The sequence below is a fragment of the Triticum aestivum genome, chromosome 2A (assembly GCF_018294505.1).
Source record: "Triticum aestivum cultivar Chinese Spring chromosome 2A, IWGSC CS RefSeq v2.1, whole genome shotgun sequence".
In the NCBI taxonomy this organism is placed as follows: domain Eukaryota; kingdom Viridiplantae; phylum Streptophyta; class Magnoliopsida; order Poales; family Poaceae; genus Triticum; species Triticum aestivum.
Genome location: NC_057797.1, coordinates 512,520,091 through 512,543,639, shown reverse-complemented (window position 1 = coordinate 512,543,639; position 23,549 = coordinate 512,520,091). Strand labels below are relative to the sequence as shown.

The 23,549-nt window shown below is 43.0% G+C and overlaps 1 protein-coding gene across 2 annotated transcripts; it reads right to left on the bottom strand.

Moving 5' to 3' along the window:
* Window positions 1–9,991: 9,991 nt before the first annotated feature.
* Window positions 9,992–17,234, bottom strand: LOC123189159 (mitochondrial fission protein ELM1). 2 transcript variants are annotated; one of them, XM_044601505.1, is made up of 11 exons: window positions 17,144–17,234; window positions 16,828–17,105; window positions 13,925–14,163; window positions 13,348–13,444; window positions 13,064–13,213; window positions 12,851–12,977; window positions 11,130–11,242; window positions 10,990–11,053; window positions 10,799–10,892; window positions 10,609–10,717; window positions 9,992–10,423 (listed from the first exon to the last, which is right to left on the bottom strand). In XM_044601505.1, exons 1-11 carry the CDS (start codon window positions 17,172–17,174, stop codon window positions 10,325–10,327), a joined length of 1,401 nt encoding a protein of 466 aa, XP_044457440.1. In that variant the 5' UTR covers window positions 17,175–17,234; the 3' UTR covers window positions 9,992–10,324. The 2 variants fall into 2 exon arrangements, with proteins under 2 accessions (XP_044457440.1, XP_044457441.1); XM_044601506.1 differs by having other exon boundaries at window positions 16,828–17,193.
* Window positions 17,235–23,549: the final 6,315 nt, after the last annotated feature.

Sequence of the window (23,549 nt, the reverse complement as noted above, 5' to 3'; positions counted from 1 at the left end):
TTAAAGTGGATTTGGAGAGGTCATGACTTTATTTAGTGATGAATCCACCATTTTGGATGAGGCTTCAATTGATTATGATAACAAAGTTGCTATCTATGATGATTATGGTGATGACATGTATGCTATAAAGAATAATGATAACCATGAAACTTGTCATCATGATTTTAATTTTCACTCTCATGATAGATATTTTGTTGAGTTTGCTCCCACTACTATTGATGAGAATAAATTTGCTTATGTGGAGAGTAACAAAAAATTTATGCTTATGCATCATGAAAAGAATGATTTATGTGATGGTTATATTGTTGAATTTCTTCATGATGCTACTGAAAATTATTATTATGGGGGAACTTATGCTTGTAGGAATTGCAATAATATCAAGTTTCCTCTCTATATGTTGAAAGTTTTGAAGTTGCACATGTTTTGCCTTCCTATGCTAGTTGATTCTTGCCCCATAAATTATTTGCTCACAAAATCCCTATTCATAGGAAATGGGTTAGACTTAAATGTGCTAGTCTTATGATTCATGATGCTCTTGTTATGTTTGAATTCTTATCTTTTATGCGAGCATCATTGAACTCGTCATGCCTAGCTAAAATACATTAAAGAAAAGCGCTTGTTGGGAGACAACCCAACACTTTTACCTACTGTTTTTGTGTGTTCACATGATTAGGCTACTATAGTAATCATGTTTTATTGCTTTCGTTTCAATAAAGTGCCAAGTAAGACCTTTGGGGTGGCTTACGGTGATAGTTGATTTGATATTGCTGAAAAACAGAAACTTTTGCGCTCAGGAAAACTATTCTCATTTTTAACAGATACGTGATAAAATGTTGATTCTTTTTGCAGAAGATTAATAGACAAATTTCCCAGGTTTTCCTAATTTTTCAGAATTTGTGGAGTAGCATAAGTATGGTTAGAGTACAGATTACTACAGACTATTATGTTTTTGACAGATTCCGTTTTCAATGCAAAGTTTGCTTGTTTTCTAGTTTCTATGGCTTATATTGCTCAATAATTGTGGAAATGGTATTCTTCAGTAGGCATTGTGTGGAAACAATTACGAATCTTGTCTTTGACAATAACAAAAGTGAAATGGTTTGCTTTTTATCATACTAACCTATCTCACAAAGTTTCGTTAAGTTTTGTGTGATTGAAGTTTTCAAGTTTTGGGTGAGATGTCGATATGAGGAGAATAAGGAGTGGCAAGACCCTAAGCTTAGAGATGCCCAAGGCACCCCAAGGCAATATTCAAGGAAGATCCAAGCAACTAAGCTTGGGGATGCCCCGGAAGGCATCCCCTTTTTCGTCTCCAACATTATCGATAATCTTACTTGGGGCTATATTTTCATTCGTCGCATGGTATGAGTTTTGCTTGGAGCGTCATTTTATTTTGTTAGTATTTGCTTTCTTTTATTTAGAGTAATGTTTTACACCTTTTATTTCAATAAAAGTGGCAATGATAGCCTTTACCATGCTTATTTTGCAAGCCTACATGTTGCTATCTGAAAACCGAAAGTTTACCGCTGTTGCAAAAATTCCCTAGAAAAGTCAGAATGTGATAAAATGTTGAAACTTTTTGAAAAATAAGATCTGATAAATTTTCTACAGTGTGGTAAATTTTCATAATCTTTGGAGTTTAATAAGTATTGATAATCTTGCATTCTTTACAGACTGTATTGTTTTGGCAGATTGCTGTTATGTTGGCATCGTTTGCATATGTTTGCTTGTTTAATGATTCTATTTGAGGATAGGAGTATTAAATATGCAGAGGCATTTAGTATGAAATGTTTAATAATAATTTTAGTGATTTTCTACAGTAGAGAATGATAAGGTTTTGCATTGGTTTATACTAACTTATCTCACGAGTTCTTGTTGAGTTTTGTGTGGATGAAGCTTTTGAGATTTAGAAAAATCGTGATATGAGAGGAATTAAGGAGACGCAAAAGCTCAAGCTTGGGGATGCTCAAGGCACCCCAAAATAATATTTCAAGAAGTCTCAAGCATCTAAGCTTGGGGATGCCCCGGTAGGCATCCCACCTTTCTTCATTAACAATTATCGGTTAGTATCAGTTGAGCCTAAGTTTTTGCTTCTTCACATGATGTGTGCTATTCTTGGAATGTCATTTTATTTTGTTTTTGCTTGCTGTTTTAATAAAATGCTTAGATCTGAAAGTTTTTGAATAAGATAGAGTCCTCAAATAGCTACATATTTACTTAACCACTCGCTTGATCTTCACTTATATCTTTCTGGAGTAGCTTGCCATTTGCTCCAGTGCTTCACTTATATATTTTTGAGCATGGTGTGCTTTAGTATTTTTGAAGAAATTCTCTCTTGCTTCACTTAAATTACTTTGAGATAAATAAATAGTATGCTCATGATCTTCACTTATATTTGTTTGAGATTATCAAAAGCAATACATGAAAATTAGTTCCAAAGTGATAGATATCCAAGAAGGATATAATAAAAATTTCCATGAAGATCATTGGACAAAATAAACTTGATTCCTCGTAATAGTTTTGAGATATGATGATGTGATATGTGGGTCATGTTGATGGGTAATTATGCTTTAGTAAGAATATTGGTGTTAAGGTTTGTGATTCCCTATGCAAGCACGAAAGTTAATAGTTGTGCAATGAAATTACATCCTACTTGTGGTGCATTATTCGGTGTTAATTATGCTCAATGCTCGCTTAAGAGATTATTCATTTCTTGGTTAGCCGCTTCCCAATCTTTTGCTGCCTTCATTTTGCACTAAGTATGATCACTACTTGTGTATCCAAAATCTTTTAAACCAGTTTTGCCACATGAGTCCACCGTACCTACCTATATGCGGTATTCTTTTGCCATTCTAAGCAAATTTGTATGTGTCATCTCTAATTTTCAAAATAAATTTCTCTTTTGTGTGCTCGTACCGTTCGCGAGGCAGTGAGGGTGGCCAATATTTTCCATGCTAGATGTGTTATTCTCACGATGAGTGCTTATTCACTTGTCATTGCACGAGAGTAAGGCAAAGGTATTAGGGATGCCCAGTTCTGAAATAAAAAATGAATTTACTTTATGTTGTCAAATAATAAATTCCTTGGAAAGTGTTGGTATGGAAGGCACCCGTGGATACGGTTAGCCATGGAAAGTGAAAATATGGTTGAAAAAAGGAATAAACTTCATTTTCTGTTTGGGAACCGCCTATGATATATCTAGCATGGAAAGTGTTGGGAGTAAGTCATTTTTGTTGACATGAAAAGCATGGGGAACAATCCTATTCAACCGGCTGATTTCCAGTGCTCCATCAGCCACCTTTGGTGTTCGCCACGTGCCCCGGTGGTCCCGGCCCAACCTTGTCCATCCTTTCCACCGAGAATTTTCATCCTTGTCTCTTCTTCTCCTTTCTCTCGTGTACTCGCTGCCCTGCACTCAACCAAAGACCCCGCCCCATCAGTCATTTACCACGGCTGCTGATGCTTGCTGCAACTCTGGCCCATGTGTTCCCAGCCTGCCGCTTCTGCTTCTGCATATAGCGTTGCTTCAAGCGCAGTTGAGAAGCACAACATCGACCCCGCCTCCCGCTCCACCGTTGTCGCAACATCCGCCAGTGCATCGCACCTTCGCCGGAGTCGCCGGAGCCGTTTCTGAAACTAAGTTGTTGTTTCTGAAACAGAGCTACTATTTCCGAAACAGAGCTATTGTTTTTTCACGCAGGTGTTCATGATTCAGAGTGGAACAGAGCTAGTGTTTCAGAAACAAGAGCACATCGAATATTGTTGATGGGATTTGCTAGTTGGAGCTTCAGGAAACAAGAGCATTGTTGCAGGAAATCAGAGAAGACCAGATCTTGCAACAAGAGCATTGTTGCAGGAAATCAGAGAAGACTAGATCTTGCAACAAGAGCATTGTTGTAGATCGAGCAGCTATCAGGTCGGGCATCCAACGGTCGTCGAGGCGACAGATAAAAATAGAAAATTGGTCGGTGGACGCGTAGCTTCGCCCAAAAGCATGCCGCCCAAAATGTTTTTATCTCTATCTTTTTTGCTTTGAGCTCTGGCACCTCTACAAATCCCTACTTCCCTTTGCGAAGGGACTTTCTATTTACTTTATGAAATTTTTTTTATTTGAGTCTCCATCTTCTCTTATAAAGCACCAACTAGGGGGCACTATGATCGTACTTGAGTATTGGGTGTAGCTAATATGCGAGTGTGTTTCATGAATGGATCAATGATTGAGCATCATGGGCTAGGGATAACTTATTTTAGCATTGATATTTTGAAAAGACATGGTTTCTTGTTGGTATGCTTGAGTATTTAAGTCCTCATGTCAAAACTAGACTATTACTTTGAACCATATAAAAGTCCAAATGTCCATACTACAAAAGAAAGAATATGTGATGAATATGATAGGTAGCTTTCCACAACAAATATTCCATTTTCAATTGCTACTTTATCATGATAAGTTTTATGAAAAAGAATTGATGTTTTGATGCTAGGAAAAGTGATTGAAATTATCACTGATCAAACTTATGCACTTTGCTAGCATTCGCACTTCATAAATTATTTCTTTTATCATTTACCTACTCGGGGACGAGTAGGAATTAAGCTTGGGGATGCTAATATGTCTCCAACGTATCTATAATTTATGAAGTATTCATGCCATGTTTACAACAATTTTATACGCTTTTGGTATGGTTTGCATGGAACTAACCCGGACTGACGCTGTTTTCAGCAGAACTACCGTGGTGTTGTTTTTTGTGCAGAAATGAAAGTTCTCCAAATGAGCTGAAACTTTTTGATGATTTTTTTTGGAACAAAAGAGACCCCCGAAGCTTCGTGGGAGGGCCAGAAGAGCCACGAGGAGGGAACAACCCACTAGGGCGCGCCTGGTGGGCCTGGCTTGCCCCGGTGGGTTGTGCTCATGTCGAGGCCCATCTTTGTGTGAAACTGACGCCAAAAAATCCTATAAATAGAGAAACCATCAGAAATAACCCTAGATCAGAAGTTCCGCCGCCGCAAGGCTCTGTAGCCACCGAAAACCAATCTAGACCCCGTTCCGGCACTCTACCAAAGGGGGGAATCATCATGGTGGCCATCTTCATCATCCCGGCGGCCACCACAATGAGGAGGGAGTAGTCCACCCCCGGGGCTGAGGGTTTGTACTAGTAGCTATGTGTTTAATCTCTCTCTCGTGTTCTTGAGATGTCACGATCTTGATGTATCGCGGGCTTCGTTAATATAGTTGGATCATATGGTGTTTTCCCCTCTCTATCTTGTTGTGAATTGAGTTTTCCCTTTGATATTTCATTTCATCGGATTGAATACTTTTATGGATTTGAGATCAGTTGATATATGTCTTGCATATGAATACCCGTGGTGACAATGGGGTATTATATTGATTCACTTGAGATATGTTTTGGCACTCAACTCGCGGATTCCCAAGGTGACATTGGAGTAATCTATGCATAGGGGTTGATGCACGTTCTCGTCTTTTGTTTCTCCGGTAGAAATCTTGGGGCACTCTTTGAGATTCTTTGTGTTGGATTGAGTATAATGAATTTGAACTTGCTTTGGTGTTATTTTAGTATGAACTCTTGATAGATCGATCGGAAAGAATAACTTACTGTTATTTTAGTATGAGCTCTTGATAGATCGATTGGAAAGAATAACTTGGTGTTATTTTAGTACAAACTCTTGGATAGATCGATTGGAAAGAATAGCTACAAACAAATTCTGCTTATGTTCTCCACTAGATAGGAACTTTGGAGTTATTCTTCATCGCACGTTGAGAGATGGTTATATGATCCAATTATATTAGCATTGTTGAGAGATTGCACTAATGAAAGTACGGACCCCAACATAGTTTATTTTAAACTAAATTTAATTAGCGGTAGGGACCCATTTGTCAGTGGGTCAGCGGGGTGGGTTAGTGTAACAGGCCACTCAGGCCGGCGGTTAACGCCGGTGGCCAGAGAGGCCACAGCGGAGGGCTGTGGGGAGCAGGGCCCGGCGTCAGCGCAAGACCACGGGAGTGGCATGGTGCGGCCACGCGCGAGCAAGGGCAGGCGGGCGGCGCCAGCAGCAGGTGGCAACGCTTGCGGCGAGCGTGGTGCAGGAGGAGAGCAGCGGCGGGGGTGCACACAGGACAGGCGCGGTCGGCCGAGGCGTGGCAGGGCTTGCGGCTAGGGGGCGCACGACAGAGGCGGGTTCGGCCGGCGGCGGCGGGAGTAGGAGGCGAGCAGAGCCGCATGAGCAGACGGGCATGGGTGTGCACGTGCGACAGAAGTGAGGGCCGGTCGGGGGCGGCAGGGGTGGCGCAACAGTAAGAGCAGCAACACAACACATGCACACACAGGAGCGAAGCTCCCATCCATGGCGGACTCGTCGGATGCGGGCGACTATGGCGACGGGTCAAGGTTGAGGAATGGGAGGTCGGAGGAGGAGCTCACAAGGGGGGGCTCGCAGACGTCTCGGTGAAGCCAGAGGTGCTCGGGGAGGAGCGCATCGACAACAATGGGGGGTGGTGTCCGAGGTAGAGGAACAAGTCAATGACGACCGCTCGGCATAGCCTTGCTTGAATCGGTCGTCGTAGGGTACGGGGTCGACGAAGGCGCACCCCTGGGACACCACCTTGTGGCTCGGGGAGGCTCCTATCCACACGGACGATGAGGTGGCGTCGATGAGTGCACTCGGGGGTGGAAGAAACAGTCGAGGGAGCGAGCGAGAGAAGAAAAAATCGCGTCTAGGGTTCGAGGGAAGGTGAGGGTGGTCTTGTCCATTTGGCGGAAGCCGCGGGATGGGCGACAGGTAGCCCCGGCGCCATGGATTGTCGCCACGACATCTGCCCCCCTCCTGTAGCAGGAGGTAGAAGGAGCCCCATGTTGGGCTGGGCCTTACTAGTCCACCATGCTTAAATCGTTTTCTTTTCTTTTCTTTTTCCATTTTGTACTTTTGTCGTTGTTTTGCATTAAGTTGGCCCACCAACCAATGTTTGCTTTGAATGAACCTTTGCAAATAAATTACACACAATATTACTAGAGCACACACAAAGTTCCACAATGTTTGGAAAAGCATAAGTGTTTGTTTTATTTTGGAAAGGCCAAAATATCTGCTGGTGGACCATTTATTATTTTTCCTGAAATTTTTTTGTGGGCCAAATGATGTTGATTTCTACATGATAATTCCTTAGTGATTATTTGCAACCTAACCAACATTTTTGAATTATTGATTGAAGAAATAATAATTTGACTTGAAATTTGAATTTGCTTTGATTTTTTTCAAGTGGCAATTTGGCTTAGTTAAACTTGATTATATGGCACCATTAGTGTGAGGTCACTATAGCATGACACTGGGGGTGTTACAGGGAAGATGGCCTAGCACCACCATCGGAGCAAGCCCGCAGCGGATCCACTAGTCGGGTGCCTTATCTGCCACTTCAGATGGCATCCATTGGTGCCGTCGCCTCCAACGTAAGCTCACACCGATTGTCCGTGTTGTCACTGCATTAGGCGCCCAATGAGAGGAGGGCCCAACTCGCCCTAAGAGAGCATCCGAGGATGGCCTCTTGGGTCCTTGTCCCCGCGACGTCAAGCTCGGAGTCGGAGGCCAATGCCAACAATGCACAAGGGCACAGATGCGCCGGATGTTGCCATTGTAGCGACACAGCTGGGGTCAAGGGACAACGTTCCCTCCGTGAAAGGAAGAAGGTGTGCCTTGCAACGACGATTGGCTACAAGGATGCACGTGTCTGGATCCGGGCGAAGCGGAGCCGGGCCGCCGTTGAGCTCACAACGAAGCAAACTCAGGCCGTCTGTGCCCCCCGAAGAAGGATGATTCAGGCCTTGTATGGATTTGAGGGTTTAGATATAAGGGGACAACAGCGAATGCGGGCAAGGGCCGACGTTGTGAAGTCTAGAGCACCTACAACCGTAATACCCAAAAGCCGACCCCCAAACGCTTGCGAACACCCCCGAACGCGTCAGCGGACAGTGACCGAACACCACACCAAAAACGTCCTCCACAACCATAAAACTCAAACTCCATACATCAAATTTATAATGCCCATGCAAAAAAAGACCTATGTATTACATACATAGGTAAAATTACTCATCGTTAGAGATATCGATGATCTCCATGCCCGATACCGGGTAGACGGGCAAGTGCAAATGCTCATGCGCCTGTGGAAGCTCCGACATCTTCCCGGACTCTAATTTGGCGAATAGCGCCTCCGTCGTTGTCTGTTCTTGCTGGATGAACTGCCGGTTGGCCTCGACGTAGTCCTCATCTTGGGTGGACTCAAGGATGGTGGTGTGCTGCGCCATCTCCATCATTTGGGTGGCCTCGTACTTTGCCTCTGCGTCCGCCATGGCGAAGCCCGCAACCAGCAACGCCTCCTCCAACACCTCCTCCTCCATGGGCTCTGCTTCTGGCGGCTGCTCCCCCTTCTCCTCCCTCGCCTCCTCCTCCTCTTCATCCTCCGATGGGTTTAGCAAATCCAGAGGAAGGCCAACGGCGAAACGAGCAACCCGCCTCGCCTGGATCTGCTCCAACAGTTGCACCCTCAGCTCCCGAGAGAGCATGATGTAGGTTGTGATCCGACGCCTCAACATTGCAAGCGGTGGGTGGAAGTGCAAGTGCCGGCGGCGGAGAGGAGAAAGGGGAAGAAATGGGTGGGCTAGGGTGCTACTGCCATCGTCCGGCTTAAATAGCCGGCTTCCTCCCTCGGTTGGCATGCCAGAGCGGCGCAAGCGAATGAGGCGCCCGTAGGACCAGCAGTCTCTCTGCATGACCGTGTGGGCCCTATCTGTTACTCCTATGTGGTGGGCGGGCCCGGACAAGTCCAGGCCTCTCTAGTTGGGTGGCTATGGGAAGCCCAGTTGCCGGCTATGGGGAGTGTTGGTCAGTCCGAGTGTTTGATCCGAATATGGGAAGCCCAGTTGGGTGGCCAAAACTCGCTCGGACACTAATCGAACGTTTAGAGCAAGAATGAGGGATTCGGTTGTAGATGCTGTTAGTGGGTCAAAGTAAACTATTTAATCTAATGTTTCAATTACTTCCGAATTAGGGGTAAATACTACTCTCCATTCTAAAATAAATGACTCAACTTTGTACTAACTTTACTAAAGTTAATACTCACTCCGTCCGGAAATACTTGTCATCAAAATAGATAAAAGGGGATGTATCTAGATGTATTTTAGTTCTAGATACATCTCTTTTTATTCATTTTGATGACAAGTATTTTCGGACGGAGAAAATACAAAGTTGAGTCATCTATTTTGAAACGAAGGGAGTAGGAAGCTTCTCTTGGCTTCACGTTCACAAAAGTCAGCAATCTGTCAAAGGCCACGTGGAAATCTTACAAAATCTTCACCAGCGTATGAAAAGGCCGAGGCCTCATTTGGTTTGAAAGATTTTTATAGAAAAAACATAAGAACAAGGATTTCATAGAATTTTCTTGGATAGATGCATTTGATATATAGAAAAGGCGTACAGAAATTATATATAAATATTATTTATTTTCTGTGTTTTAAGAGAAATCAATACATCAACTCAAAGCTTATTTTGCACGGAAGACAATTCTTTAGGATGACAAGTGTCATCCTATCAAATTCATATACTATTCATAATTCTTATATTTTAGTTTCCTCCAAACCGAATGAGCCCCAAACCTATGGTCAATTCCAAAGAATCGCCAAAACCACCACACGGTGCTAAGCTTTGCAAGTACTCTCTCCGTTCCGAATTACTTATCTTAGATTTGTCTAGATACAAAGGTATCTAGCACTAAAATGAGTCTAGATACATCCGTATCTAGACAAATCCAAGACAATAATTCGAAACGAAGGGAGTAGTACTTTAAAATATGTGCTAGATGAACCTAACGTGGCATCCACGTTTCCCATACTATTACAAAACGCAGCATATGCGTATCGTCGTATGCTTGTGTAGCACAAAAGACCAGTAGGACTTGCTGCTGATAAACTTAACAGAGTCACATAACCCAATGTATGATGTCACCTCGTTCCAATGGCAAAGATTTTTAATCTCAGTCCGCACTTCTATCGGATTCTTTACAGCATAACACTAGGTACAATAATGCATGAATATGCCAAGAATAAACACTGCTGTCTGTGTGTGATTGCTCAAAACTTTACGCAGTATGTTCCCAAAAATATAGCCATCTTCTGCAAAGAAGCGATCTCGCTTTGCATCGGTGATATGGCAAAAAAAATCCTCATGCAGATGCAACTAAGATAACTGAAACGTGGGCTCTGAATTGTCTGGGCTTGGAACATAACTGGAGCAAAAATGGCACTCTTTTTCTCTGATTCGACCGCTATTAACCCACTGTCCATCCACGTTGTGCAAGCACTTCACGAACCCGTGCAGCCACATCAATGGCATCGTTCAGAGGAGGGTAGCTCCAGCTGTCTGACATCTACAATGGAGGAAAGGGTCATGTAGACATGCCATGAATTTGCTCTTGAGAAATGTGTGGCCAGAAAGGGGAAAAGGAACACTCTCGTTTCTCGCAATATGGTAAAATTGTAACAGAAGTACACGATTTGGTCTTGATAAGGAGTAACTAGAGAGATGTGAACTGAGAAGGGATAGCAAACTTACATCTTCCGATCCAGTTAAAGGACGAACAGCCCCTCGTTTCTGCAGAGTGTTGTGGAAATCTGAGAATTTCCACCTGCAATGCTCAGTTCCAACAACATAGACCGGCTTCCTGAAAGAGAGGTAATAGGAAGCTTAGCTACTTACTGTCCTAAACAGGAACAACGAGTATAAGTATACAGCACTAACTCACCCAGTGCTGCACGCCTCACTTAGCATACTTATCGAGTCTGCTGTTATGATGAAAGCATCGGCCCATGCAAGATGCCCTAGGTGTGGGTTAGGTTCTGCAGCATATGAAAATTCGGATCAGCATAAATTCTGCATTGCGTTGAAAAATCAAAACATCTGAAAATGCCATTTTTTTTATTTGGTACTATCTACCTTCACCACCCCAAATGTAGAACTTTGGATGTGTGCTGAACTCTCTCAATATAAGATCGGACACCTGCCAAAAAAAGGGTTCCAAAAAATTAACTGTGCACAATTTCATAAAACAAGATATGAGCAACCAATGGTCCTACCTTTTGTGGTGTTCTCCTGGAAAATGAAATTCTGACACTTCCACAGGTCTCTGAAACATTGTGCAGTGAGCTTACCAACTGCTTGGCAAGGTCTACACCATAATTACAGTTTCCTGAGAATTGAAATGCCATGCATTAGATCTATATATATCAGCGTGTAAGCAGAAACTGCTCAAACTGTGGTCTCAAAATTCTAAAAGTACGAAGCAAGTGAATGCATAAAAATGCTTGTATTTTGTTAGCAACAGCAACTTGGCAAATTTGAACAAGATAAATAGAGTAGTAATAATACCCCCGCCCCAACTCACACACCCAGGTCTCCAAAATATTTTTCAATAAATTTTTTGAAGTATCTTTTATCATTTTAATGTGGTTAACTCCAATCTAAATAATCATACAGATATCATTGGCCAGATATTTAGAAGTTTCACTGCACACATCCCAAGACGCCACTCCTGTGTATGGAGGGAGTAAGATGAAGAGAAAACATGTGGAATGCAAGAGTTTACACGAATGAGAAAAATGGAAGGCGCGGCTTCGAAATTTATTTACCATGTCCTGTTTCTATGAGCATACAGTCTAACTTAAATTCCACAATTAAATTGTGCGATACATGATCAGATGCAAATAAAAATAACTTGTCCTGCTTGGTTTCATGATTTTGTAAGAAGAAAAACGCAGTATAACAATGGAATTCCTGATAAAGTGTAAATTTGGGATTAAGGCATTCAGAAAATGCACGTACTCCATCTCAGTTCGGAAGGTTTATCTTCATGATACAAAATACTTTGTTTCAGGTGATGTATATTAGACTTGAGTGTTTGCAATTAGTAACAAAACCTTATTTAAGTTGGCAACCCTGTCTATTAAAGTAACCCAACAAGGCAACAACCCCATCTTTTAAGATGTAAAATGTATTATATTTATACCTATTATTGCATTAAAGCATACTACAGCTAAAGACATCAAATTTATTCAATTGGCATACTCTAACACAAATGCTGTTCTAATCCAGAGTGCATGAAATATCGGCTACTGAATAACATGAGATTGTTCTTACTCGATAACATGCGTACCAAACCCAAACAAAAAGGAAAGGGCAGGATAAATCAGTAGGTCAAGATATAGGGCCTGTTTGGTTGATGACTAATAACTTCGCCACAACTAACCTTAGGCAAAGTGTGGCTGCCACAAAAAGTGTGGCTAACAAAATGGCCACCACAAGTGTGGCAAGATTTGGCAAAAAATTGAGCCTATGACATGTGGACCATATGGCAAGCCACAAGTGTGGCAATGAACCAAACACATGCCTAGAATGTTGTGGCATGACTAAGGTTAGGCGTGGCAACCTTAGGCTGGAAACCAAACAGGCCCATAAATTGGTTCTCTTGCCACAGTCAAATAAGTCATCTGTTTTGTAGTTATGTGTAGTGTGTCACAGATGGTGGGGCAGCCAACCATTCGATGAACTACTCCAACTGGCGTGCAGAAATGATGGGGGGTTACATAGACATTGCTACTAGGTGAGATAGGGGGCATGGGCATGAGGCCCCAGCCTTCAACAGAAAATCCAGAACATGAGCTTCACATTCGTGTACTGCACTAAATGATATGGAGGACATCGATTTGGCAACGCAGTGGCTTGTTCAATGACATGTCGTGAAACAGGGATACGACAGATTTTCTCTAACATGTAGGCAGGAAGGGAAGGAGGAGTTTACTTGTTGGTCCTCCAATATTTACTACTACCAATGGCTTTGGCAAGGGAGCAAGTTCATCATGCCAGTTTGTAGCAGCAATGCGTAGTGCAGCAGAATCTGCTTGGTGAAGTGCTCCAGATGTCAGGACCTAGCTTTCCAACGTTCAAAGTTTAGAACTAGAACAGCTGGATGAAAACATATGAAGATTTGCAAGGAAAAAAAAAAGCAGCATACCACATTCGGACCGGGTGGTTCTCGTGGAGTAATCCATCTCCGGAAAAGCCACGGTACTTCTTGTTGTCCCTTTGCAGTTAAAGCGTAGTAATCATGGCGAGGAGTCACCACCAAATCGAACCTATCAAGGCGATACCTGGGGTGTTGTATCTGACATAGAAAATACAGTATAATTAAACTCAGCTCAAATTTGGATGGCAAGCAGCACAATGGCTCATATCCCTAGCTGAGTAACAACTGAAAAATTATCAAATAAGCCACTGATATTTGTTTCAGTATCCTACCTGAATGACAAAGACATTATCTGGAGCTAAACACCTTACAGAGCTTGCATATGGTATGGTATCACGGCCACAAGCAACAACTATGGCCAGGCCTTCCCTGAAAGCGAATCAAACTTTGAGGAAATAGAGCAGAAGAACTATATGCCAGGAACGTTTGAATACTTATGGCGCAAACATACTAAAGAATGTTTAGGCTAGCCTACATTTTTCATATGAAACTGACCAATCAGAAGTATGTTTTAATAGGTTGCCTATTTCAAATTCATGAAAGAACACATTCTCTTTCAAATGTTCTTCCTGGAAGTATGGTACAAGTATTCAAGGATATGACATGTTCGACATAGTGGTATGTCACGATAGTGATACTGATATGACATATTCTTACAGGTTCCATCACCAAGAAGAGAAATGAAAACGAATTATATGATTCTACTATATCTTCCTGATATACCAACACAAGCTCAGCCATAAGCAGTCAGTGTGGTGATTATAACTTATAATTAAGTCATAAAGTTGTTAGACCAGGTAATAAAGTAATCAACGACATAAGCAACAATATAAGAAATGTGAACCTTACTTCTCGAAGGTATCACGGACCATTGTCACTATCCTTTTGGAATCTGCTTCTAGTATAGAAGACAATCCAAGAGATTGAACATTACTGACAGGATAAGGTGCTGACAGTTTTCCTTGAAACAGTGTTGTGAATGTCGTGTTAGACAGTATATGTCTGAGTACTTGGTCCACCATTTTATGCAAGGAGATAGGGAGAAAGTGCAGCCACTTGTTGATTCCTCCGGTTGGCCTGATAATACGCTGCATGACAAAATATATTTCAACAAAAAAGTTAATAATGAGAGTATTCAAGATCCATAAGAACGGCAAAAAAAAGCATACTGAAGAGGTCAGTGACATAGTTATATAATTGGACCTAAGAAAAATACCGAGAAAGATAAAGATAGCGAATATCAATAAGAATTTGCATTATATTAAGTTCCTATTTATATTGTTAACCGAACTAATACACATGCATATGAGTAACTACAGACTAGACAGAAATGACAAGCATTATATTAACTTTTCACTGGCATGGTTTTCTTATTTACTATGTTGTTAACTGAGCCCATGCAGGACTATAAGTAACAGCAATCCAGAAAGAAATGACAATCTATTTAGAGTATTTGAAGGTAGAGCCATTCCCAGATTCCAATCAGTACGTCACAACCCAAAATTCAATCCATGGACACCACATGACAAAGAGAGCACTAAGCCACTAAGGCACTACATGCTGCTGAAACCCCATGAATGCACAGAGCAAAGGCCAGGCCAAGAATTAAGCGGTACCAAATCCAAAAATCGCCATCTGAGAATTAAGTGGATGAGACGTTTCAGAATTAACTTGACAGGGTGACAATAATGTTTACCCCCCTAATTTGCAGCAACAGACTACAACACTGACATGGTAAAAGTTTTAAAAGAAGAGACTGTAGTGACAATTAACGAACCCCTCTAAAAGCTAGAAGCAATCCTCTTACACTACTTACTGAGGTCAAGGCTATGTTGTGCTTAAACCATGATTACACCTCCAAAACCAAGCCTTGAACATGTTGCTCTTACTCTCTAGCAGCTTGCGTTTAGGAATGATGACTAGTTGCCATATAAGAGCAACTCTAGTAGAGTCGCCATATCGGCTCGATCCTTAACCGCCTGTTTGGCGATTTTGACCGGAAAGTCTGCTCTAGCAGAGTCGTCATCCCGCCCTGGATCGCCATAATTTATGGAGGCCGCTCCAAATCAAGCCCCCGAGCCTCCATATTTGGAGGCCGTGGGGTGTTGCTTTGGAGCGCGCTCCATCACTAACCGCCCACGCAGGAGGAAAGTTTCACCTCTCTCCTCATCCTCCCGTGCGGCCCATCTTCCTTCCATGCCAATAGCGCGGACAGCAGAAGCTCATCTCAGCGGGAAACGGGCCAATTAATGGCGGATGCCGCATGCCCAACTGCCCGTGCAATCTGCCGCCATGTTTTCCCGCTGCCTGGTCCTATAAAAAGGCCGTCGCCACCCCGGGTTGCCCCAGAGCTCCACTTCCTCTTCGCCTCTACTTTCACCATGCCGCTTCCCCTTCAGCTGGACTGGGTTCCGCTCTTGGAGGAGGAGGAACGGATGCTCGACAAGGAAGTGGAGGAAGAGGCCGCCGAAATCGATGAGGAGATGGACCGCCGCGGCGCGTTGGAGGCTGCGCAGGAGGGATCTTGCCACAACAAAATCTTCAAGGAGACCATCGTCAGGCAGGCGTTGGCGGCGGGGAGGGACCACGCTGTCTAGCTTGAGTACGAGAAGGCATCGGCGGATTTTGTGGTGGAGAGGAAGCATGACAGATGGCGCAAACTCAACACAGAGACGGTCAGATTCGGACGAATCACGCCATATTGGGCCTTGCCCCCACTTATAAAGCCATCCCCGACCTCGACGACCGCACGGGACAGGAATGGGACGAAGACGAGGTCACCCAATTCCGCCGCTCCAGCCTGAACCGCGACGGACTGTCACACCGCCTCGTCTAGACTCGCCACATATGTGCCCCCATGCATGGCATTTACCATCGACATGGGGCTCAAAATCAAGCTATAGTCACTAAATATATGTAAAAGAGACAAATTTTGAACACATGTGATATAAAAATGTCATTAATCGACTTTTCTCCCTCCATGTAACAACTTTGTAACGCAATGTTTAGTCAAGTGTTCAATCCCTCAAATTGAGTGTATGAGTATTGAGGTGATGCAATAAAAAAAGAAAATAATATGGAGGCTGCAATATGGCGCATTTGAGTTTGCGCGTCGCCTCGGCAGCCTCCATAATATTACGGAGCGTGCTCCCTACATGTTTTGGAGGCTGCCAATATGGTGACTCTGCTAGAGTTGCTCTAACATAGTATCTAACAACAGCCATGTCAAGGTAGTATAATGTTACAGCAAAAATATAAGATGATCAAATCAACCTCTTATCAAAGCTGAGTGCAAAAGAAGAGCTAACAAAACGCCACATCATCTGAAATGCTTTGTGGCGTCTGATAAGCATCCAAGAAGCCAAATACATATTTAGAGCTTCTTCTAGAGAATTCACTTTTAGGGAATACCTGAATAGGCTCAACCGGATAATTCTAGAATCCACTACTTTTGATCCTCTTCTAGAGAATTCACTTTTAGAAAATACCTGAATAGGCTCCTGGTACATGTACTTCAAACAAAACATAATTCCAGTAACTAAATTATACACATCCGCCTAATCTTCTCCGTTGCAAGTAAATTGGTTGCAAGCAACGGCCTTTATTCTAGTAAAATTACTAAGCAAATAATTAAATCGCAATACGCGATGCCACGCTAAGCTGATGACATGATTAACAAGGGCACTAACAACGATCCTGTCACACAGTCATAGCAGGACGAGAGGAAACGAGAGGGGCGGCGCTCTGCTTACGTAGAGCGTGAGGCGGTCGGCCAGGCCGAGGGCGCGGACGAGGCCGAGGCACTGGTTCTCGGCGCCGGCGCAGCCGTTCCCGATGACGACTGCGCGGCGCACCGCGGCCACGCCACCCGCGAAGATCTCCGGCGCCCGATCCACCTCGCCCGGCGGCTCCGGCAGCAACAGCGGCCGAATCGACATGGCTAGCTCGCCGGCTGTGAAATCGGAGCGGGAGGAGCTGGGCGTGGGGGCCTGGGGGCTGTGGCTTGGGAAGCAGGACGCGAAGGGATCAGTGAGGGGCGACTCGAAGGGCGATGCGATTTGGTGCGAGCCAGTCTTGCGGGAGAAGTTTGGTTTTTCATCCCTTTTTGCGTCTGCCGAGAGACGGAGGGAGTGGCCTGGTGGGGAGCGGGGGTTGGAAAAGGGAGGAGGCGACTTTTTTTTGAAGTTACGAGTAAGTTTTTTTTTAACAAATGATACTTTATTTTATGGAAATATGTATGTGGCAACCATGTGACAGATTGTAAAACTGCCACACGATCTTATCAGTGTCTGTTTTGAATCCGCAACAGTGCCGCCGGATCCCAGCCTCCCGCGCTGCCCCACGAGCTCCTGCTCCACGAGGGGCCAACGTTCTGGAGGAGTACGCCGTGAGAGCCGAGGCCGCCGCTGAGGACGAAGACGATGGCGCCCAGCCGGCCTTGTCGCCCGACGCCATGTTTGACGCGATCCTGGTGTTGGGGAACATAGTAATTTCAAAAAAAAAATCTACGCACACGCCAGATCATGGTGATGCATAGCAACGAGAGGGAAAAGTATCGTCCACGTACCCTCGTAGACCGTAAGCGGAAACATTATGAGAAGGCGGTTGATGTAGTCGAACATCTTCACGGTCCGACCGGTCCAAGTACCGAACGCACAGCACCTCCAAGTTCAGCACACGTTCAGCTCGATGACGTCCCATGAACTCCGATCCAGCAGAGCTTCACGGAAGAGTTCCGTCAGCACGACAGCGTGTTGATGGTGATGATGTTGCTACCGACGCAGGGCTTCGCCTAAGCACCTCTACGATATAATCGAGGTGGATTATGGTGAAGGGGGGCACCGCACACGGCTAAGGGATTAATGATCAACTTCTGTGTCTAGAAGTGCCCCCTGCCCCCGTATATAAAGGAGCAAGGGGGAGGCCGGCCGGCCCTCTATGGCGCGCTAGGAGGAGGAGTCCTCCTCCTAGTAGGAGTAGGACTCCCCTCTTTCCTACTCCTACTAGGAGGGGGAAAGGAAGGGGGGAGGGAGAAGGAAAGGGGGGCGCCCCCCCCCCCTCCTAGTCCAATTCGGACCAGAGGGGGAGGGGTGCGCGGCCTGCCCTAGGCCAGTCCTCTCTCTCCACTAAGGCCCATAAGGCCCAATATTTCTCCCGGGGGTTCCGGTAACCCTCTCGCACTTTGGTTTTCTCTGAAATCACCCGGAACACTTTCGGTGTCCGAATATAATCGTCTTATATATCGATCTTTACGTCTTAACCATTTCGAGACTCCTCGTCATGTCCATATCATATCCGGGACTCCGAACTACCTTCGATACATCAAAACACAAAAGCTCATAATACCGATCGTCACCAAACTTTAAGCGTGCGGACCCTACGGGTTCGAGAACTATGTAGACATGACCGAGACACGTCTCCGGTCAATAACCAATAGCGGAACCTGGATGTTCATATTGGCTCCCACATATTCTACGAAGATCTTTATCGGTCAAACCGCATAACAGCATACGTTGTTCCCTTCATCATCGGTATGTTACTTGCCCGAGATTTGATCGTCGATACCTCAATACCTAGTTCAATCTCGTTACCGGTAAGTCTCTTTACTCGTTCTGTAATGCATCATCCCGCAACTAACTCATTAGTTACAATGCTTGCAAGGCTTATAGTGATGTGCATTACCGAGTGGGCCCAGAGATACCTCTTCGACAATCGGAGTGACAAATCATAATCTCGAAATACGCCAACTCAACAAGTACCTTCGGAGACACCTGTAGAGCACCTTTATAATCACCCAGTTACGTTGTGACGTTTGGTAGCACACAAAGTGTTCCTCCGGTAAACGGGAGTTGCATAATCTCATAGTCATAGGAACATGTATAAGTCATGAAGAAAGCAATAGCAACATACTAAACGATCAAGTGCTAAGCTAACGGAATGGGTCAAGTCAATCACATCATTCTCCTAATGATGTGATCCCGTTAATCAAATGACAACTCATGTCTATGGTTAGGAAACATAACCATCTTTGATCAACGAGCTAGTCAAGTAGAGGCATACTAGTGACATTCTATTTGTCTATGTATTCACACATGTATTATGTTTCCGGATAATACAATTCTAGCATGAATAATAAACATTTATCATGATATAAGGAAATAAATAATAACTTTATTATTGCCTCTAGGGAATATTTCCTTCAGTCTCCCACTTGCACTAGAGTCAATAATCTAGTTCACATCGTCATGTGATTTAACATCAATAGTTCACATCTTTATGTGATTAGTTCACATCTTCATGTGACTAACACCCAAAGGGTTTACTAGAGTCAATAATCTAGTTCACATCGCTATGTGATTAACACTCAAAGAGTGATCATGTTTTGCTTGTGAGAGAAATTTAGTCAACGGGTCTGCCACATTCAGAGCCGTATGTATTTTGCAAATTTTCTATGTCTACAGTGCTTTACACGGAGCTACTCTAGCTAATTGCTCCCACTTTAAATATGTATCTAGATCGAGACTTAGAGTCATCTAAATCGATGTAAAAAGCTTGCATCGACGTAACTTTTTACGACGAACTCTTTTATCACCTCCATAACCGAGAAATGTTTCTTTAGTCCTCTAAGGATAATTTTGACCGCTGTCCAGTGATCTACTCCTAGATACTATTGTACTCCCTTGCCAGAATCATGCTAAGGTATACAATAGGACTGGTAAACAGCATAGCATACTTTATAGAACCTATAACTGAGGCATAAGGGAATGACTTTTCATTCTCTTTCTATTTTCTGATGCGGTCGGGTTTTGAGTCTTTACTCAACTTCACACCTTGCAACACAGGCAAGAACTTCTTCTTTGACTGTTCCATTTTGAACTACTTCAAAATCTTGTCAAGGTATGTACTCATTGAAAAAACTTATCAAGCGTTTTGATCTATCTCTATAGATCTTGATGCTCAATGTGTAAGCAACTTCATCGAGGTTTTTCTTTGAAAAACTCTTTGCAAACACTCCTTTATGCTTTCCAGAAAATTCTACAATATTTCCGATCAACAATATGTCATTCACATATACTTATCGGAAATGTTGTAGTGCTCCCACTCACTTTCTTGTAAATACAGGCTTCACCGTAAGTCTGTATAAAACCATATGCTTTGATCAACTCATCAAAGCGTATATTCCAACTCTGAGATGCTTGCACCAGTCCATAGATGGATCGTTGGAGCTTGCTGACTTTGTTAGCACCTTCAGGATCGACAAAACCTTCTGGTTGCATCATATACAACTCTTCTTTTAAGAAATCCATGAAGGAATATAGTTTTGACATCCATTTACCAGATTTCATAAAATGCGGCAACTGCTAACATGATTCGGACAGACTTTTAAGCATTGATATGAGTGAGAAAATCTCATCGTAGTCAACACCTTGGACTTGTCGAAAACATTTTTGCGATAATTCGAGCTTTGTAGATAGTAACACTACTATCAGCATCTGTCTTCCTCTTGAAGATCCATTTATTCTTAATGACTCACCGATCATCGGTCAAGTCAATCAAAGTCCATACTTTGTTCTCATACATGGATCCCATCTCAGATTTTATGGCCTCAAGCCATTTCGCGGAATCTGGGCTCATCATTGCTTCCTCATAGTTCGTAGGTTCGTCATGGTCTAGTAACATGACTTCCAGAAAGGATTACCGTACCGCTCTGGTGCGGACCATACTCTGGTTTTCCTACGAGGTTCGGTAGTAACTTGATCAGAAGTTTCATGATCATCATCATTAGCTTCCTCACTAATTGGTGTAGAGATCACTTGAACTGATTTCTGTGATGAACTTTTTTCCAATTCGGGAGAAGGTACAATTACATCATCAAGTTCTACATTCGTCCCACTCACTTCTTTCGAAAGAAACTCCTTCTCTAGAAAGGATCCACTTTTAGCAACAAAGATCTTGCCTTTGGATCTGTGATAGAAGGTGTACCCAACAGTTTCCTTTGGGTATTCTATGAAGACACATTTCTCCGGTTTGGGTTCGAGCTTATCAGGTTGAAACTTTTTCACATAAGCATCGCAGCCCCAAACTTTAAGAAATGACAGCTTAGGTTTCTAGCCAAACCACAGTTCATATGGTGTCGTCTCAACGGATTTAGATGGTGCCCTATTTAACGTGAATGCAGTTGTCTCTAATGCATAACCCCAACATGATAGTGATAAATCGGTAAGAGACATCACAGATCGCACCATATCTAATAAAGTACGGTTATGACGTTCGGACACACCATTACACTCTGGTGTTCCAGGTGGCGTGAGTTGCAAAACTATTCCGCATTTGTTTCAAATGAAGACTAGACTCGTAACTCAAATATTCTCCTCCACGATCAGATCGCAGAAACTTTATTTTCTTGTTACGATGATTTCACTTCACTCTGAAATTCTTTGAACTTTTCAAATGTTTCAGACTTATGTTTCATCAAGTAGATATACCCATATCTGCTCGAATTATCCGTGAAGGTCAGAAAATAACGATACCCACCGCGAGCCTCAACACTCATCGGACTGCATACATCAATATGTATTATTTCCAATAAGTCAGTTGCCCGCTCTATTGTTCCGGAGAACAGAGTCTTAGTCATCTTGCCCATGAGGCATGGTTCGCAAGCATCAAGTGATTCATAATCAAGTGATTCCAAAAACACATCAGCATGGAGTTTCTTCATGCGCTTTACACCAATATGACCTAAACGGCAGTGCCACAAATAAGTTGCACTGTCATTATTAACATTGCATCTTTTGGCTTCAATATTATGAATATGTGTATCATTACGATCGAGATTCAATAAACCATTTATATTGAGTGTATGACCATAGAAGGTTTTATTCATGTAAATAGAACAACAATTATTCTTTGACTTAAATGAATAACTGTATTGCAATAAACATGATCCAATCATATTCATGCTTAATGCAAACACCAAATAACATTTATTTTAGGTTCAACACTAATACCGAAAGTATAGGGAGTGTGCGATGATGATCATATCTATTTTGGAACCACTTCCAACACACATCGTCACTTCACCCTTAACTAGTCTCTGTTCACTCTGCAACTCCCGTTTTGAGTTTACTAATCTTAGCAACTGAACTAGTATCAAATACTGAGGGGTTGCTATAAACACTAGTAAAGTACACATCAATAACATGTATATCAAATATACTTTTGTTCACTTTGCCATCCTTCTTATCTGCCAAATACTTGGGGTAGTTCTGCTTCCAGTGACCAGTCCCTTTGCAGTAGAAGCACTTAGTCTCAGGCTTAGGTCTAGACTTGGGCTTCTTCACTTGAGCAGCAACTTGCTTCCCGTTCTTCTTGAAGTTCCCCTTCTTCCCTTTGCCCTTTTTCTTGAAACTAGTGGTCTTGTCAACCATCAACACTTGATGCTTTTCTTGATTTCTACCTTCGTTGATCTCAGCATCACGAAGAGCTTGGGAATCGTTTCCATTATCCCTTGCATATTATAGTTCATCACGAAGTTCCAGTAACTTGGTGATAGTGACTAGAGAACTCTATAAATTACTATCTTATCTGGAAGATTAACTCCCACTTGATTCAAGCAATTGCAGTACCCAGACAATCTGAGCACATGCTCACTGGTTGAGCTATTCTCCTCCATCTTTGTAGGCAAAGTGCTTGTCAAAGGTCTCATACCTTTCGACATGGGCATGAGTCTAAAATACTAATTTCAACTCTTGGAACATCTCATATGCTCCTGGCATTCAAAATGTCTCTGAAGCCTCGATTCTAAGCCGTAAAGCATGGTGCACTAAATTATCGAGTAGTCATCATATCGAGCTCGCCAAATGTTCATAACGTCTGCATCTGCTCCCGCAATTGGTCTGTCACCTAGCGGTGCATCAAGGATATAATTCTTCTACGCAGCAATGAGGATAATCCTCAGATCACGGATCCAATCCGCATCATTGCTACTAACATCTTTCAACTTAGTTTTTCTCTAGGAATATATCAAAATAAACGGGGAGCTACATCGCGAGCTATTGATCTACAACATAGTTATGCAAATACTATCACGACTAAGTTCATGATAAATTAAAGTTCAATTAATCATATTACTTAAGAACTCTCACTTAGATAGACATCCCTCTAGTCATCTAAATGATCACATGACCCAAATCAACTAAACCATGTCCGATCATCACGTGAGATGGAGTAGTTTTCAATGGTGAACATCATTATGTTGATCATATCTACTATATGATTCACGCTCGACCTTTCGGTCTCCAGTGTTCAGAGGCCATATCTGCATATGCTAGGCTCGTTAAGTTTAACCCGAGTATTCTGCATATGCAAAACTGGCTTGCACCCGTTGTATGTGAACGTAGAGCTTATCACACCCGATCATCACGTGGTGTCTCGGCATGACGAACTTTCGCAATGGTGCATACTCAGGGAGAAT

What these genes read in the sequence shown, in the direction of transcription:
- LOC123189159 (XM_044601505.1), bottom strand. Translation starts at nt 17,174, where the DNA reads ATGAAAAACCAAACTTCTCCCGCAAGACTGG. An exon ending in CCGACCGCCTCACGCTCTAC is followed by an intron (nt 14,164 to 16,827) that starts GTAAGCAGAGCG and finishes TTTGTCATGCAG; the next exon opens with CGTATTATCAGGCCAACCGG. An exon ending in AGTGAGGCGTGCAGCACTGG is followed by an intron (nt 10,718 to 10,798) that starts GTGAGTTAGTGC and finishes CCTCTCTTTCAG; the next exon opens with GAAGCCGGTCTATGTTGTTG.